Source organism: Callorhinus ursinus, unplaced genomic scaffold (genome assembly GCF_003265705.2).
Source record: "Callorhinus ursinus isolate GAN/ISIS: 27379988/994484 unplaced genomic scaffold, GSC_fseal_2.0 scaffold32, whole genome shotgun sequence".
Lineage (NCBI taxonomy): Eukaryota > Metazoa > Chordata > Mammalia > Carnivora > Otariidae > Callorhinus > Callorhinus ursinus.
In genome coordinates, this window is record NW_027397094.1 from 12,013,591 (window position 1) to 12,029,462 (window position 15,872).

The 15,872-nt window shown below is 37.0% G+C and overlaps 1 protein-coding gene across 4 annotated transcripts in view; it reads left to right on the forward strand.

Annotated features, from left to right (window-relative positions):
- The window catches only part of ERO1B (endoplasmic reticulum oxidoreductase 1 beta), a 60,657-nt gene that overhangs the window by 23,434 nt on the left and 21,351 nt on the right, over window positions 1–15,872 (forward strand). For all 4 annotated transcript variants that reach the window (XM_073879021.1, XM_025850850.2, XM_073879020.1 and 1 more), the window contains 5 exons: window positions 1,901–1,942; window positions 3,862–3,944; window positions 8,961–9,034; window positions 15,257–15,377; window positions 15,520–15,566. In XM_073879021.1, the coding sequence (XP_073735122.1) occupies window positions 1,901–1,942; window positions 3,862–3,944; window positions 8,961–9,034; window positions 15,257–15,377; window positions 15,520–15,566 (367 nt within the window). The remainder of the gene's footprint in view (window positions 1–1,900; window positions 1,943–3,861; window positions 3,945–8,960; window positions 9,035–15,256; window positions 15,378–15,519; window positions 15,567–15,872) is intronic.

The window sequence follows — 15,872 nt, forward strand, 5'->3', positions numbered from 1 at the left end:
TAGGGGGTGAGGGAAATGGTGCCTGCCTCCTTTGTTCCTGGAAGGGTCTCTCCCTGTGATCCCTGACTCTCTGGACATGCTCTGAGATTAGTAAGTAAATCTCCCTCCCATATGCCCTAGGCGTTTTTCAAATTGCTGCTTCTGTGCTGTAGCTACCTGGGCTGTTTGCATGCTCTCTTTTTTAAGAGCAGGAACTCTACTTCCTAATGCCTTTCAGACTCTTCCCAGAGTGGAGCTGCTGATTTTTCAGATTCCAGGCTTCAAGTCCCGCTGGTTGTAGGAACTCATGAAATTTGGACCCTCTGGCGTTCAAAGTCAAACGTTATGGGGATTGGTCTTCCCCGTGCCCGTGTGATAGTCTGTTTCTCACCCTCTCCGCGCCTCCAGCTCTTGACTGTGGACAGCCAAGGCCTGTTTGATTCCCCACTGCCTCTCTACCCTTCCTGCCCAATTCGGTGTGGCCTCTTCTTTGCCTTTAGTTGTGGAGTTTGTTCTGCCAGACTTTGGGTTGTTTTCTGGATTATTTGTGCTGATGTTTCTGTTATCTAGTTGTATCCATGGGGTGAGGTGAGCTAGGGTCCTCCTACCCTGCCATCTTCCCAGCCTCAGTCCCAGCTAGGTTTGTTTCATGCTTGATTTTAGTTATTAGTTTTACATTTATCATTACTTCTAATAATTCTGTTTTGTGATTGTTATCTGTTGTTCATGACAATCATCTGTGATGCCTACCCCAGTATTTCTGGAAGGCTTGTTGTTAAGATTTGCGGAAGTCAAGTTACTGCATTTAGTAGCATCAAACCTTTAAAAAAGCTGCTAAAGATTTTGGTTTTAGCACATTATACTGTACTAGTCAGAGGACACACTGCAGCCAGAAGTCACTTTTGGTTAGTATTTATTCCACATTTTAAATTCAGGGTGCATGGCTGCTAGATTTGACTTGAGTTTTATAGTCTTTTCTGCCTTCTGTTAGATGTACTAGCAAACACCGAAATAATAAAATACTGACAGCAAGTAACATTTTAATCTATTAATCTTTTTATTGATTAGGGAAATATCTCTTATTATTTATTCCATTATTCTGACAGGAAGATATTTATTCTGAATATTTGGTTAAATTTACCTATGTTAAAATTTATCATGAAACATGAAAAGATTTTAATAGGTAATTTGCTATACCGTAGATTCAGATGTTGGAAATCGGTCCCCTAGATTGATCAGAGGACCAACCTGTGATTTTCTGCTTTCAGATTTGATTTTTTGTTTAAAATTGTGTCTGATAAACCGGTTATGATTTCTAGATTTGTTTATTAAAGCCCCAAAACTAATTATTGGCTTTGTAGAAAAGAAAGCTGGATCTACATGTGGATTTTCTCTTAGTAAGCCCTGATTACTTAGATTGGTAAACCCTAGGTGAATCCTATGGACCAAAGAACTAATTCTTTTGGTATTAATCCCAAACTGCCTTCACTTTAAATGTCAATTTAGAGCTGAAATTAAGATTGAGCATAAAATTTTTCAAAGAACTTTGAAAATTTTTAGAGCTTCTGTTTCTGTGGTAAGAAAGTTTGTGGAAAAGTGATTTTTGTCAGGTTTTTTTTTTAACTTAAAAATTATGTAAACTATTCCATACTGCATGAGTTCAAATTATAGCTGATTTTGACACTCTTATTTTGTATATGTCATTCAGTTTGCTAAACTATGATTTACAAGTCCATAAATTGGTGTAATTCTTTACCATTTATCTTAAAAGAGGTAGTATGAAAACAGAATTTGAGTGTTCAGTTTTTCATCAAGACTAAAATAGGCTTTGTATTTGAGCAATGGCATTACTAATTTGTGAACAAATCTCAAAAAAAAAAAAGATAACTTCCTAAATTTTTCTTGTTGCTATTCTTTTAAGAGCAAAATTCCAGTCGGAATTAAAGCTGGGAGTTCTAATAAGGTGAGTCACTTTTCTTCCTTGAATATTTTCGCTTTACATTGTGAAACTTACCATTTACTGCTTGACAGTGGTTGCAGAAGAGAACTGTACTGGGGCTAGTTGGGAGTGGGCACATTTTGCCCCACAGTCCCAACTTTCTAATTCTTGCAGCAAGCAGAGAGCTTGTATGTTTTTATAGTTAAATTATATAGCTTCTTTTGAGATATTTCAATTCTGTTTTCTTTAGAAGAACTATAGAAGTATAGTATAACCACAGTATCAGATGGCCTGTGGAACAGGTGCTATATCGTGCATGTATTTTTAGTCTTGTGTTCCAACTAATCAACCTGTCCTATTCAGGATTATATTTTATAGACCAAACAGTTAGATCAAGATATTTGGAGCATAGTACTTTTAAATGGCATTAAAATATTGCTGTGTTAAAAGATTACCCTTTTCTTCTTATAAGCATGTCATAATTTACTTAGCTGTGCGTGTTTTTAGATAACCGTTTACTTCTAGTTTTTCACTGTCATGTACACATCATACCCTCTCCCTCTGCTTCCTCTCTCCATTTTCTTTTTGTGTTTTCTCCCCTGTGTGGTCTTTTTGTTTGTGTTTACTCTCCTTTATTTTTGTTTCAGATATAAAATAAAGTGTTAGAGACATTTGACATCCCTTCTGGACTCCTTCCCAAACCCATTCTGTTTCCTCCCTCCCCAGAGATAGCCACTTTTTTGAAATGGATGTGTGTCCTTTTGCAATACTTCTTACTTTTCAACTTCCATTGCACGTGTACCCACAAGTAATGTATAGATCTTTTAATACATAGTTTTAAAACATTAAGATTATATTTTTTATTTTAAAAATATTTTTTTCAGGGTGCCTGGGTGGCTCAGTTGGTTAAGCGACTGCCTTCGGCTCAGGTCATGATCCTGGAGTCCCAGGATCGAGTCCCACATCGGGCTCCCTGCTCAGCGGGGAGTCTGCTTCTCCCTCTGACCCTCTTCCCTCTCGTGCTCTCTATCTCTCATTCTCTCTTTCTCTGAAATAAATAAATAAAATCTTTAAAAAATATATTTTTTCAGTTATTTTTTACTCTGCATTATGCTTTCGAAATTTTGTCTCTGTTGATAATATGTAGCTTTGTTAATTTTAATAGTTGTGTAGTATTCAATTGTATATCATTGGTTAGCTTTTCCTCTGTTGATGGACATTTCAATTGTTTTGAGTTTTTTGCTATTACAAATAGTGATGTACCAGCATTTTCATCCTTTGTCTTACTGTGTACGCATGTAAGAGTTTTCCTAAATTGATATTTAGAAGTAAGGTTGCTGGGCCATTGGTTATGCCTATCTCATATCTCAACATGATGAGATAGTACCAAATACCTTTCTAAAGTGGTTGTACTTCGTTTGTGGTTTTGTTTTTTTTGTTTAAGATTTTATTTATTCATTTGAGACACAGAAATAGAGAGCATGAGCAGGGGGAGGCAGAGGCAGAGGGAGAAGCAGGCTCCCCGCCGAGCCAGGAGCCCGATGTGGGGCTTGATCCCAGGACCCTGGGATAATGACCTGAGCCGAAGGCAGACGCTTAACCGACTGAGCCACCAAGGCGCCCTGTGGTTTTGTTTTTAAGTGTTGCTCAGGATATGGTTTCAGTTGTAAGACTGTTGGTTCAAGGGTTTATGCATTTTTACAGCTTAGATAAACATTGTCAAATTGCTTTCCCAAGAGGGTTTTCTCAATTTACATCATCACCAACATACCAATGCTAATTGTTTTTAATGTCTTTTTTAGTTGGTGGGAATTTGTGACTATATATGTGAGAGGTATTGATAATGGGATGTATCTGTGTCATTGTTGACAGATTGCCAGTGGAACTTGAAATAAAGAGAAAGGTAATAGTTATTACTAAACTTACTATGTACTTCCTTTCAGTACTCGAAAGTAGCAAACAATACCAAAGAATTAGAAGACTGTGAGCAAGCTAATAAACTGGGAGCAATTAACAGCACACTAAGGCAAGTTTTATTTTAGTAGTATAAAAAATATTCTCTTATTTAGTATATTTATATCAGAAATCTTCCGTTTTTCTTGTGATATTTGATAAAACAGTAAAGTTTCAAGTCATTCTTAAAAGGAAGAAGTTATTCTTCATCCTAAATTTCATGATTGCTTTGCTTCCTCCTCTTAGTGGATTTGTTCTTAAATTTCTAGAATGTATCATCAATAGTGACTTTATCAAAATGTAAAAATATAGAAGATTGCCCAAGTAGCAGGGCTTATGGATCCATTCTTCCTGGTTATTATAGTAGAAGGAACTTGAACCTCTAAGCCTTTTGTAAACAGTAATTCAATCTGTGTATTACATTTTGAACAGGGAAAGTTATGATTACCATAACTATTAAGTTTCTTGTTTTTTTTTTTTCTAATGACTTTTCCTTATTTCCTCTAAGTAAAAACCTCCTTTTGAAGGCCAACATAATTTGTGAGTGGTCTCAGATCATGCACTATGAAATGACTGAACATATCTATAATTGGGTGTAGGGAATGGATTATTACTGATATTCTTTTTAATTTCCCTATTTGCTTAGGTTGGCATTTGGGTACTATAATTGTTAAAGCTTTGATAAAGTTATCAGTCTTATTTATTGAAGAAAAATTTTAACATAGAAAACTGGAGAAGATAATATAATAAGATAATATAATAAATTCACTCCAAGTGAATAGATACTTTTTCTACCATGTTTTTAAGAAAAGAGAAATATCAAAGATAAATTTGAAATCCGCTACGCCCTAATTCCCAATCCTATTTTCTTTCCTTCTTTCTGAGTGGTAACTACTATCATGAATTTGCTGTATATCCGTCTATGCTTTTGTTTTTATTATATATAATGATGGTTATTTTATATATGATTTTATTTTTCCCTTATATAAAATAATACTGTATTTAACATTCTTCAAATCTATTTGTACACTGTACACTTTGCCTTCTAGGTCTGTCCATGTTAAAACATGGAGATTTGTCTCATTCTTTCAACTGATGAATGGTTTTTATCATATGACTGTCTCCTATTTTACTTATCTGTTCCCCTACTGATAGACATTTGAATTATTCAGATTTTTTACTTCTACAAATTATGCTACCTTGAGCACCCTTGATAATTTTTTTGGTGTACACGAGGAAATTTGGCATGCACTAGTAAAATTGCTGAATCCTAGGACTGCCCACGTGTACCTAGTCTCGATACTGCCTGATGACTTTCCAAAGCACTGTGTGGCTGTGTACTGCCTCCAGTGCTGAGAACTTGTTTGGTTCTCCGCATCCTTGCCGGAAATTGATAGTGTTTGCACATGGAATGGCATCTCATTTTTGTTTAATTTATATTTTGTTGATTACTAATGAGTTTGACCTTATTTTCTCTGTTTATTGAATATTTGTGTTTCTTATGAATGAATGAATGCCTACAATATGTCAAGCACTGTTCTAGAGTATTAAGCATATAGTGGTGTACATGACAAATTCTTTTTCTCATGTAGCATAATCCTCTTTGGAGATATGCAGTTAATAAGTAAAACATATAAGAAGTAAGTAAAGTGATGATGAGTGCCCGGGAGAAGTAAAGCAGAGAAGAATGACAGAGGGCTCGGAGTGGTGGGGGTCAGGGCGGGGAAGTTGCACTGTTGTAAATTGGATGGTGAGAGAAAGCCACAGCGATAATGGGACATTTGCACAAAATGCCCATCAAGGTGTAAGTCATAAGTCATAATATGGCTGCCTGGGGAAGGAGTATCTAGGCATGCATAATTGTTAGTAAAAAGGACCTGTGGCAGGAGTGTGTCTGTATTTGAGGAATCACAAGAAGACCAGTGTGGCTGGTATACAGTGGTCCGGGACAAAGTAGTAGAAGACCGAGTCAGAAGATGCTAGGGATGGGGGCAGGGGTAGGGTGGGGTGGAGATTTTGAAAACAATTAGGAATACTGCTTTTAAACTGAGTGGACTGAAAAGTCATTGGAGGATTTTGAGAGAATGCTTTGAGGGAGCCAGGTGTTATGTTGTGGAAGCCTTGTTATGTGGTTATGGTAGTAATCCACGAAAGACGGTTGGTGATTTAGTTTAGGGTAATAGCAGTAGAAATGATGAGAAGGGGTCAGATTCTGGATAGATTTTGAAGATAGAGCTGACAGGATTTGCTGGAGGATTTGATGTGGGGTATGAAAAAAAGATAGGAACTATAAATGACTACAAGATTTGGAACTAGAAAAATGGGAGTTGCCATTTACTGAACTGGGGATACTTGCAGGAGGAACAAGTTTGATAGAAAATTATAGTTCAGCCTTGGACTTGCTACATTTGAGCTGTCTGTAAGACATCCAATTGGAGATGTCGAGCAGGTAGTTGGATCCACAAGTCTCAATTTCAGGGGAGAGAGAAAATGTGGGAGTCATGTGTGAATATATGGTATTTAAAAACCATAAACCTGAATGGGATTACCCAGGAAAGAATATAACTAGAGAAGTCATCCAGGGATTGGGCCTTAAGTCATTGTAGGATTTTAAGGTAAAGTGCCTGTTTATATTCTTTGCTGCTGTTTCTCCATGGGGGGTAGGGTGGGGTGTGGAGGTGGGACAGTCTATTCTTTTAAATTATTATTCATTTGTAGGCATTCTTCATATAATCTGATAATAATTCTTTGTTGGCTATATGGGTTGTTAGGGCTTATCTTTTAATTTTGCTTATAAATATTTTGAACAGAAGTTATTTTTTCAACTTTTAAATTCAAGTATAACAGGTATAATAAAGTATACAAATCTTAAGCATAAAGGTCAGTTTAATTTTACAGAGTGAACCCAACTCTGCAGCAACCATTCAGAACAGTGTACTTGCTGCCCCAAAGATGGCTGTGTGTACTTTCCTGGTCATTACCACCGTTCACAGTTAACCACGATTTTGAATTACAGTAGCAGAGATTAATTTTGCCTATTTATATAAATGAAATAATATGGAACGTATTTTTTTTGTGTCTGGCTTATTTTATTAAACATCATGTCATGAGAATCCTTCATGTTCTTGAACTTCGTAGTAGCATTTAATTCTTTTTTCATTGGTTTCCGTAGTTAAGACTGCACCAAAATGTTTCCATCCTATCACTGATAGTTGGAGTTTTCCACTTTGCAGCCATTTCAGAAAATACTGTGGTGGACATTTGGTGGTGCATTTGGTATGCATTTCTGTGTAGAGTATACCTAGAAGTGGAATTAAGTAATACTGCCAAGTGGTTTTCCCAAAATGACTCCTAAAATACATTGCCACTAGTAGTGTACAAGAGTTCCTCATTCCACAACTTCTCCCATCCAAGTACTAACCAGGCCCGACCCTGCTTAGCTTCCGAGATCAGACGAGATCGGGTGTGTTCAGGGTGGTATGGCCGTAGACCTCATTCCACAACTTCTCCAACAATTGGTACTATAATTTTTAAACAGCTTTACTGAAATTTAATTGAACTGCAGTATACTGTACCTGTTTAAATATGCCATTTGGTGTTTTGACAAGTGTCCACTCATGAAAATCAGCTTAATCAAGATGGTTATCCTTTTTACCACCCTGAAAAGTTTTCTCATGCCGTTTGGAAATCACTCTACCCTGTTCCTTCCTGCCCCTGCATTTCCCACTTCTAAGGCTACTATTTTAACTCAGCGCCATCTTGACAGGAAGCGCTGGGTGAGGCCCAGGAAATTGTTAGGTAAGTAGTTTGGCATCCATCTTCAAACTGACTTTTAGAAAAGCTGGACTACGTTCCTTCTAACTCATTTGTAAGCCAGACTGGGCCAGCTCTGTTAGCATTAGATTAGCCTTCCCTATCTTTTCTGCTGCCATGGCTTTCAGGCAGGGTTTAGGTTGAAACAATCAGGAAAGCATCATCACATAAGGATGCTCAAAAGATAAAAGTTCCTCTAAGTTAGTCATATTGTTAACAAGAAAGTAGGAATTTATGTCACAATTGCTTTGTCCTTGACTATTTTCAAACAGAAGACTTAGCTAATTAAACGTAACTATGGCTATCAATCATCTTCGCTGTAACTAGAACTTAGGCATTCGTCTTTCATCGCATCCTGTATTCCAGCTGAGTCAACTACGATACAAGTATTTCCATTAACTTGTATTAAGTTAATTAAGTATTCCCATAGGAGAAAAAAAATCCCACCATGAATTAAATTGGAAACATTTATTGATAAAGTTGCTGGAGTGCAGCCAGCCTTATATATTCTTGGCTATGATAGTAACATATTTAGGAACTACGTCATTTGTACTTGGTACACAAATAATTTTTTTACATTATTTTTTCCTATTGTGTGGTAAATGAAGAAGAACAGTTCTCTTACAGATGTTGCCATTACATATATACATGTATACCTGAATATAGGTTAACGTGAATATAGGTCAAAGTTTATTTGAATTACTATAGTTCCTCTATTAGTTCTCCAAGTAGCAATCTTGATCATAGATTTTATTAAATGTGAGGTAGTATAGAAAATGAATGATATGCCATGATTAAAGTGACATTGGTGTTACCAGTGAATAACACTTAGGAAGGGAGATCCTAGAAATGCAGTTTTTGGTATTTTTGTTCTATAAATACAGAAGCAGTTTAAGTTAAAGGAATTATGAATGTAAATTTAATTCTTATTTTAGAAAAAATGATTACTTCTATTTCTAAGTCAGTTGAAAAGGCTAGGTTGACTTTTGTGTTTAACTACATCTCATGTATTTGTAAATGAATTTTCTAGTTAATTATTGAACTCTAGGGCTAATAATGGTTTTAGTATAGTTAAATAAAAATCCTTCATGGAAATTAATACCTATATTTTTCATATAACTTGTTATTCCTTCATGTAACCACTAATTGAATTTATAAACTATCTAAATTAAAGACGTGACCTCAGATTATCTGTTTTTAATTATATAAGATGCAGTGTAAACATTTTCAACTCCAGATTTAATCATTTTTCTTTTTTATTCCCTCTTTCCCCTAGTAATCAAAGCAAAGAAGCTTTCATTGACTGGGCAAGATATGATGATTCACAGGATCACTTTTGTGAACTTGATGGTAATAAAATAAACTATTGTAATGAAGTTATCTTAACCTTAATCCTCTTTTTTTAAAAGATTTTATTTATTTATTTGACAGAGAGAGCACACAAGTAGGCAGAGAGTCAGGCAGAGGGAGAGAAGCAGGCTCCCCACTGAGCAGGGAGCCCGACGTGGGGCTTGATCCCAGGACCCTGGGATCATGACCTGAGCCCAAGGCAGCTGCTTAAACCAACTGAGCCACCCAGGCGCCTCAGTTAATCTTAATCCTTTTATGAGAAATTGAAATCCATGAAAATATGAATCAGTTTTAACTTGAATACACTGAATGTTGCTGTGTGGATCTTACTATTCATAATGGCATTTATTGAGAGCTTATGTTCTAAGCTCTGTGCTGAGTGCCTTAAGTACGTTATTTCTAATCTTTACAGTTACCTTAATAAGTATGTATTATTTCATATCCGAGGAAACTGAGTCTCAGAAAGACTAACTTGCCCAGAATCACACAGTAACAAGAGGCTGAGACAGGATTCAATCCCAGATCTGACTGGATCCCATACCTATATTTTTTCCATCATGACATACCATCTCCTAGGGACCTCTATTTCAAGCCACTTAGTTTAGGTCTGTGAACATATAAACACGTTCACACTGGAATTTTCTGGAGGTCCCAACAAACTAACATAAAGACACCTTGCAATATTGGGGAGGACTCTAATTTGACTTCCCTACAACCCTCTTTCCAAGAGTCCCCTGGAACAGTACAAAGAGAGAGTTAACGTTTAACAGTAACTACCATGACTCTTACTTCAGAAGGTAATTGAAGTGACTCAAAAGTTTTGATCTAAGGAGAATATTCCCAAGAATTGTGCCAAGTAGGCTTAAATCATTCATTTGGCCTCTCTTCATTTTTTACCTTTATATCATGGGTTGTGGAAAAGAATTTGGGGTTCAGGCATGCATAGCTGGAGACAGCAAGAGTTCCTCTGAACTTTGAAAGCACCTCGAGTGGTGGCAAAGCTATCTAAAGGGCTTTAGAAGATCCATCTGTAGAATTGTGCTATTCATCCAGTCTACAATGGAGTAAGTTACAGGGAGCTGCCACAATAGTACAGTCAGTTGAGAAGTTGCCAGGAGGTGGAATGTTATCACCATGATTTATGTGGTTTCAGCAAGACATTTTTTTGTTTTTTTAAAGTAGGATATCCCTACACTATATATGTACCATTATCTATCTATCTATCTATCTATCTATCTATCTATCTATCTATCTATCTATCTATCTAGTGTGAGCGGCAGGGAGGGGCACAGGGAGAGGAAAAGAATTCCAAGCAGTCTTCGGGCTGAGCACGGAGCCTGACTCGGGGCTTGATCTCACCACCCTGAGATCATGACCTGAGCCGAAATCAAGAGTCAGACAACCAACTGAGCCACCCAGGCACCCCCAGCAGGGATTTTTTTTTTTTTTTTAAGATTTTGTTTAGTTGACAGAGAGGGCACAGCGGGGGGAGCAGCAGAGGGAGAGGGAGAAGCAGACCCCCCCCACCCCGCCGGCTGAGCAGGGAGCCTGATGAGGGACTCGATCCCAGGACCCTGGGATCATGACCTGAGCCGAAGGCAGATGCTTAACGGACTGAGCCACCCAGGTGCCACCCTCTGTCCCCCCGCCTCAGCAGGGATATCTTTAAGAGATCTAAAAAAAAGTTTCTTTGGGTATCTGGATATAATGGGAAATTAATAAAATACTACTTTATGATATTTAGAATTGGCAAAGGTTTCATCAAAGCAAGTTGTTGTACCTAGGTTAAGTATTGACGTCACTGCTTACTCTTTCATTTGCTCTTTGGTTGTCATTCTAATTATACTTCGTGTTCAACACTCACTTCTTGCCAGCTTATCATTTTACCTATTCTTTGATTAAAATATTTTTAGTAGTGCTTAGTTAACAGATTTTTAGATTAAAAAATCATTTCTGTGAATATTTCTCATAGTAAACAATGTAAATATATATTTCTATTATAGGTATTTACCAAAAAATGCTACTCAATTGCAGAGATCACTTGGTATGATCAATGATGTACTCAGTTACCTCTCATCAGTATAGTGTTAACTAATTTTTTAACATTAGCTTCTTATATTGTAAAAATGAAAGAGATGTCCTGTAAGAATTTATATAAAATCATTCCTTAAGATTTTTAGGATTTCATAATTTAAAAAATTAGTAATTTTTATATTTTGTGTGGTCCTTAAACATATAAACCATTCTACTAGTTGGATTACCGCTATTCCTCTGGGTAGTGATGTTCGTGGATATCCCTATGATTTATATGTACAATTTGTAAAAACACATCAGAGTAGCTTTAGAGTCATTGTCTAGTTATTTCAGTTATCTAAAACCATTGGATTAAAACAATCTAAAGAATATTCACCCCAGTTTATTGGAATGTATCTATACACCCCTGTTCTCTATTTTGTTGTTGTTCTGTCTTTAAGGGAAGATGATCCTTATAGATCAAATAGTAGATTTTTAAATAATTTAACAGGTTAAGGTAAGCTGCTTTCCCTACTCCTATTTTGTTGTTGTAGTCACTTATCTTTATGCATGGCTTCTTTTGCTTCGGGTTTCTGCTCAAATGTCACCTCATCAGAGAAGCCTGCTGTCACCTGCTTGTAGAAAATAGAAAGCACTCTCACTCTGTGTTGGCACTGCTGCCTGCTCTCAGAGTACTGAGGACTATCAGAGAGTGCGGGGTGGGGTTATTTAGTTTATCTGTTTGCTGTCCGTCTGCTCCAACTAGATTGTCAGCCACCTGAGGCTTTGTCTTTCTGGTTCACTACTTTATCCCTAGTGCCTAGAGCAGTGCCTGGACATGGTACTTGCTCAATAAATGTTTGCTGAATGAAGTGGTTGGTTCATAAATAACCTATATAGTATGACAGATTTTTACTTTTATATTTTCCCTTAAAACATGTTCATTAATTTAAATATTATTTAAAACCATAGTTTCTAAATCTGGCTGTGTATCAAAATGACTTGGGAGCTTTATAAACTATAGATTCTCCTCACCTGAGTAAATTCTATTTTTTTTTTTTTTTAGGATTTTATTTATTTAGAGAGTGAGAGAGCACGAGAGGGGGGAGGGTCAGAGGGAGAAGCAGATTCCCCGCTGAGTGGGGAGCCCGATGTGGGACTCGACCCCAGCACTCCGGGATCATGACCTGAGCCGAAGGCAGTCGCCTAACCAGCTGAGCCACCCAGGCGCCCAGAGTAAATTCTATTTTAATAATGCATTACTAGCAATCGGGGATAGAGTTGGTGATGGAGGGTGAGAGGCTCAATCCTGAGTCTACAGCAGTATTTTTTTTATCTGTGTCCACAAACAAAAAGCCTGCACGCTAAGTTGGCCCGTGCTATGTCTGAAGAGATACTTGGGTTAGGAGGTGTGGAGGGCTGGCTCTCATCCTAGAACATGCAGTGTAGCCTCCTAACACTAATACTCAATTGAGACAGTGAAAAGGAAATTCAGTTGGGAAAAAAGGTATACTTGAAAAGGTAGAAAAAACACTAGTTGAAATTGATGAATTCCCAGAATTAGGTATTTGATTCAGTGGACAGTCTTTGAATCGTTAGGTAACTCTTAGCATGGTCAAATAGAACAGTTTTGGAAGAGCTCTATAAAGGGAGGAAGAAGAGAAAGCATTTGGAGAGGAGGACATATTAGGGGTCCCAAGAGCGTTATCCAAGTGAATGCTATGGCTGTGCAAATGGAAAGAAGCTGTAGTTTCTGAACAAATTAATTAAAATCATGTCACAGATGGTCCCAGGGGAAGGATGGGGGTACCGGCTTCCTCATCTAGATGCCATGAAGTTCTGTTGGTGTAGGTCAGGGGTTGACGAGCATTTTCTTTTGTATGTGGACACATAGTAAATATCTTCGGCTTCGTGGACTGCACGGTTTCTGTTGCAACTACTCAACTGTGCCGTAATTGTGTGAAAGCAGCAGACGAACATGGCTTATGTTCCCATAAAACTTTCTTTACAAAAAATACGCAGACCAGATTTGGCCTGTGGGTCATAGTTTGCTAACCCCTTCTATAAGTTAACAAGACCCACCTTTTCATGATTTGAAAAAGTATTAAAATTTTTAGAAACCACTTAAAAAAACCAACAACCCACTTTTGATTAAATTAAGGGAATACACATTAAGGACATTGAGAATAAAAGTTTTAAATTAAACATTGATATACTTGATTTAACTCTTGTGATTTGTCACTCCCTTAAGGTATAATGATTTAAGATGTATCTTAATATCTGAATCTTGTTTTTCTCTATTGGTTGTTCAGTTGCTTTTGTTGGGTGAAGAGGTTGATATCAGTCTGATGTGTACATTCGCAGATGACCCCACATATGTGTAAACTTACATGCACCCACACATTCTTTATACATGTGTACATATATATCTCAACGTGTATGTTTATGGTAGGTTTAATATTTGTAAAGCTTATATGTAATCAGATCAGTTTTGCAAATGAGCTTAAGAACAACTCAAAGAAATTAAAAATATATAAGAAACTAGTGAATTGTAAAACTTCTCTTTGAACTTTAAAAGCCACACTCCATAATTTGAATCTTTCTTTTTTTAATGAAAATTTTTTAAAATTACCGTTTTTAAGTCTCAAATCAATCCATGTCCTTGGACAGTTTCTGTTCATCTGTAAATTACCTGTTTTCTGTGCCTTAACTTGTAGAGTATCTCTATAATGTTAGGGCTAAAAATACAGCCAATATTCTTCAATTCATGTTTCTATTGTCTATAAGCTAGATATAATTCATTTAGTAGTGATATGTTGTAATTATATTTGTGTTCTTCCTACTTCCTTACAAAAAGTACCAGGTAGTTCTTGGAAGGTATGGCTCAGGATGCTATTGTCCTCTTACAGTTACAGATAATCTCATTTGTGATCACTGAATGCTCAATGAATACTGTTGGCTGAAAGGAAAATATATTAGTAATGAAAAAAAAAGACCGTATTTTAATGACCATATTTGGCCACTGTTTTCAGTCTGGTGCCTGCATACTATGATTTAATCTCGTGACACAAAAAGGTAAGAAGCATACAAATAAAGGAGTACATCTGTGTCAACATAGATAGTGCTTTAGTTTCCATGTATTATGATCATCCATTTGTGAAGCATGATCATTATAATTTTTCTGTAGGTATGAAAGCATGTATTTCCCTTTTCTATCCAGAATGTAAGCCTTAATAATGAAGACCATTTTATCTTTTGTATCCCTCGGAGATCTCTATTAAAATGCCCAAATAGTAGAGATCTAGTAAAGACTCATTTGGATTTCAACACAGAAAATGGTTATTTATGGGTGTCTGGGGGGCTCAATTGGTTAAGCGTCCAATTCTTGGTTCCAGCTCAGGTCGTGATCTCAGGGTCGTGGGATCAAGCCCCGCATGGGGTTCTGTGCTCAGCAGGGAGTCTGCTTCACATTCTTTCTCCCTCTCCCTCCCTCTTCACCCCTCCCTGCTTGTGCTCGCTCTCTGTCTCTCTCAAATAAATAAATAAAATCTTAAAAAAAGAAAATGGTTATTTAATTTATATGTCTTAACAAGTTCCTGAAGTTGTGCCTGCTGTATACGGGCTTAAGAGGGGAAAAGCACTTCTGTATGAACAGCGATAAAAATAAACCGTAATGTGTATTGGTTTAAACTAGAGCATTGTGTAACTCTGTGATCAAATTTGAATCGCGAAGTTATTGAGCCATTTATTTCATAAGTCCAAAGTAGAGAATAGCAGGAAAATCTCTTTTTAGTACAATATACGCTAAAAAGAAATGTTTCTAAGCATGTGTTTGGGTAGGTGTATGCACAGGGAAGAAATCCTATCAAATAGTGGAACAGATTATGATTCTGTTTAGGTCTTTTTGATCCTGGGTGGTTAAAACTTAAGAATAATGAATGCTTCTAAGAAGGTCAGGGGTGTTCTGTTACTTAAGAGAGCACGGAGTATCCAGAGGAAAGGGAGGAGTTGTTTTTTCCTCTCACAAGTATGAGTTATCCCGGGTCAAGTACAGTCACAAGTGTGCTAACCTCTCTACCGTTTAAGTTGGAGATTACTTGAAAAGCGTAGCCTTTCTCTGACCTTTTGGTAGTTACGTTTGTGTTACAGTGTTACATTTCAGACAACTGGTGACCTGTGGGTGGTTTTTATGAATTGTTTCTTGTTCAGATGAGCGATCTCCAGCTGCTCAGTATGTAGACCTGTTGCTGAACCCAGAGCGTTACACTGGCTATAAAGGGTCCTCCGCATGGAGAGTGTGGAACAGCATCTACGAAGAAAACTGTTTCAAGTAACTGGAGGGGGCAGGGGAAGGAGGAGGAGCGGCTAGAGGGAGGATGGAGGAAGGGGAGTAGGGTTCTGTTGGGGAAAAAAAAAATGATGTAAAAGAAGTCAAATCATTTTATGTTTGAATTTTGCACTTGCTTTTTCAGGCCTCGATCTGTTTATCGTCCTTTAAATCCTCTGGCACCTAGCCGAGGTGGGTTTTTCATACATTTTCATGCCTTTAGAGATTATTTACAAAATGCCTCTGTAACTAAACTTAATCTGAGTAAATTTTCAACTATATTTTCTTTAATTTGAGTGATCAAAAGTATAAGGTTAATTCATAGTTCAGCCTCAAGTTTTCTGTATGTTTTACATAATTACTGGCTTTTATTGAGTGCCTGGTATGTACCAGGCCCTAAATAAAACAGGAGTTTTATGGGAAATAAATCAAAATATATGAGTAATCCATAGATATAAGAGGTTTCCTGGGGAACTCTTAAAAATCTGGATGCCCAGG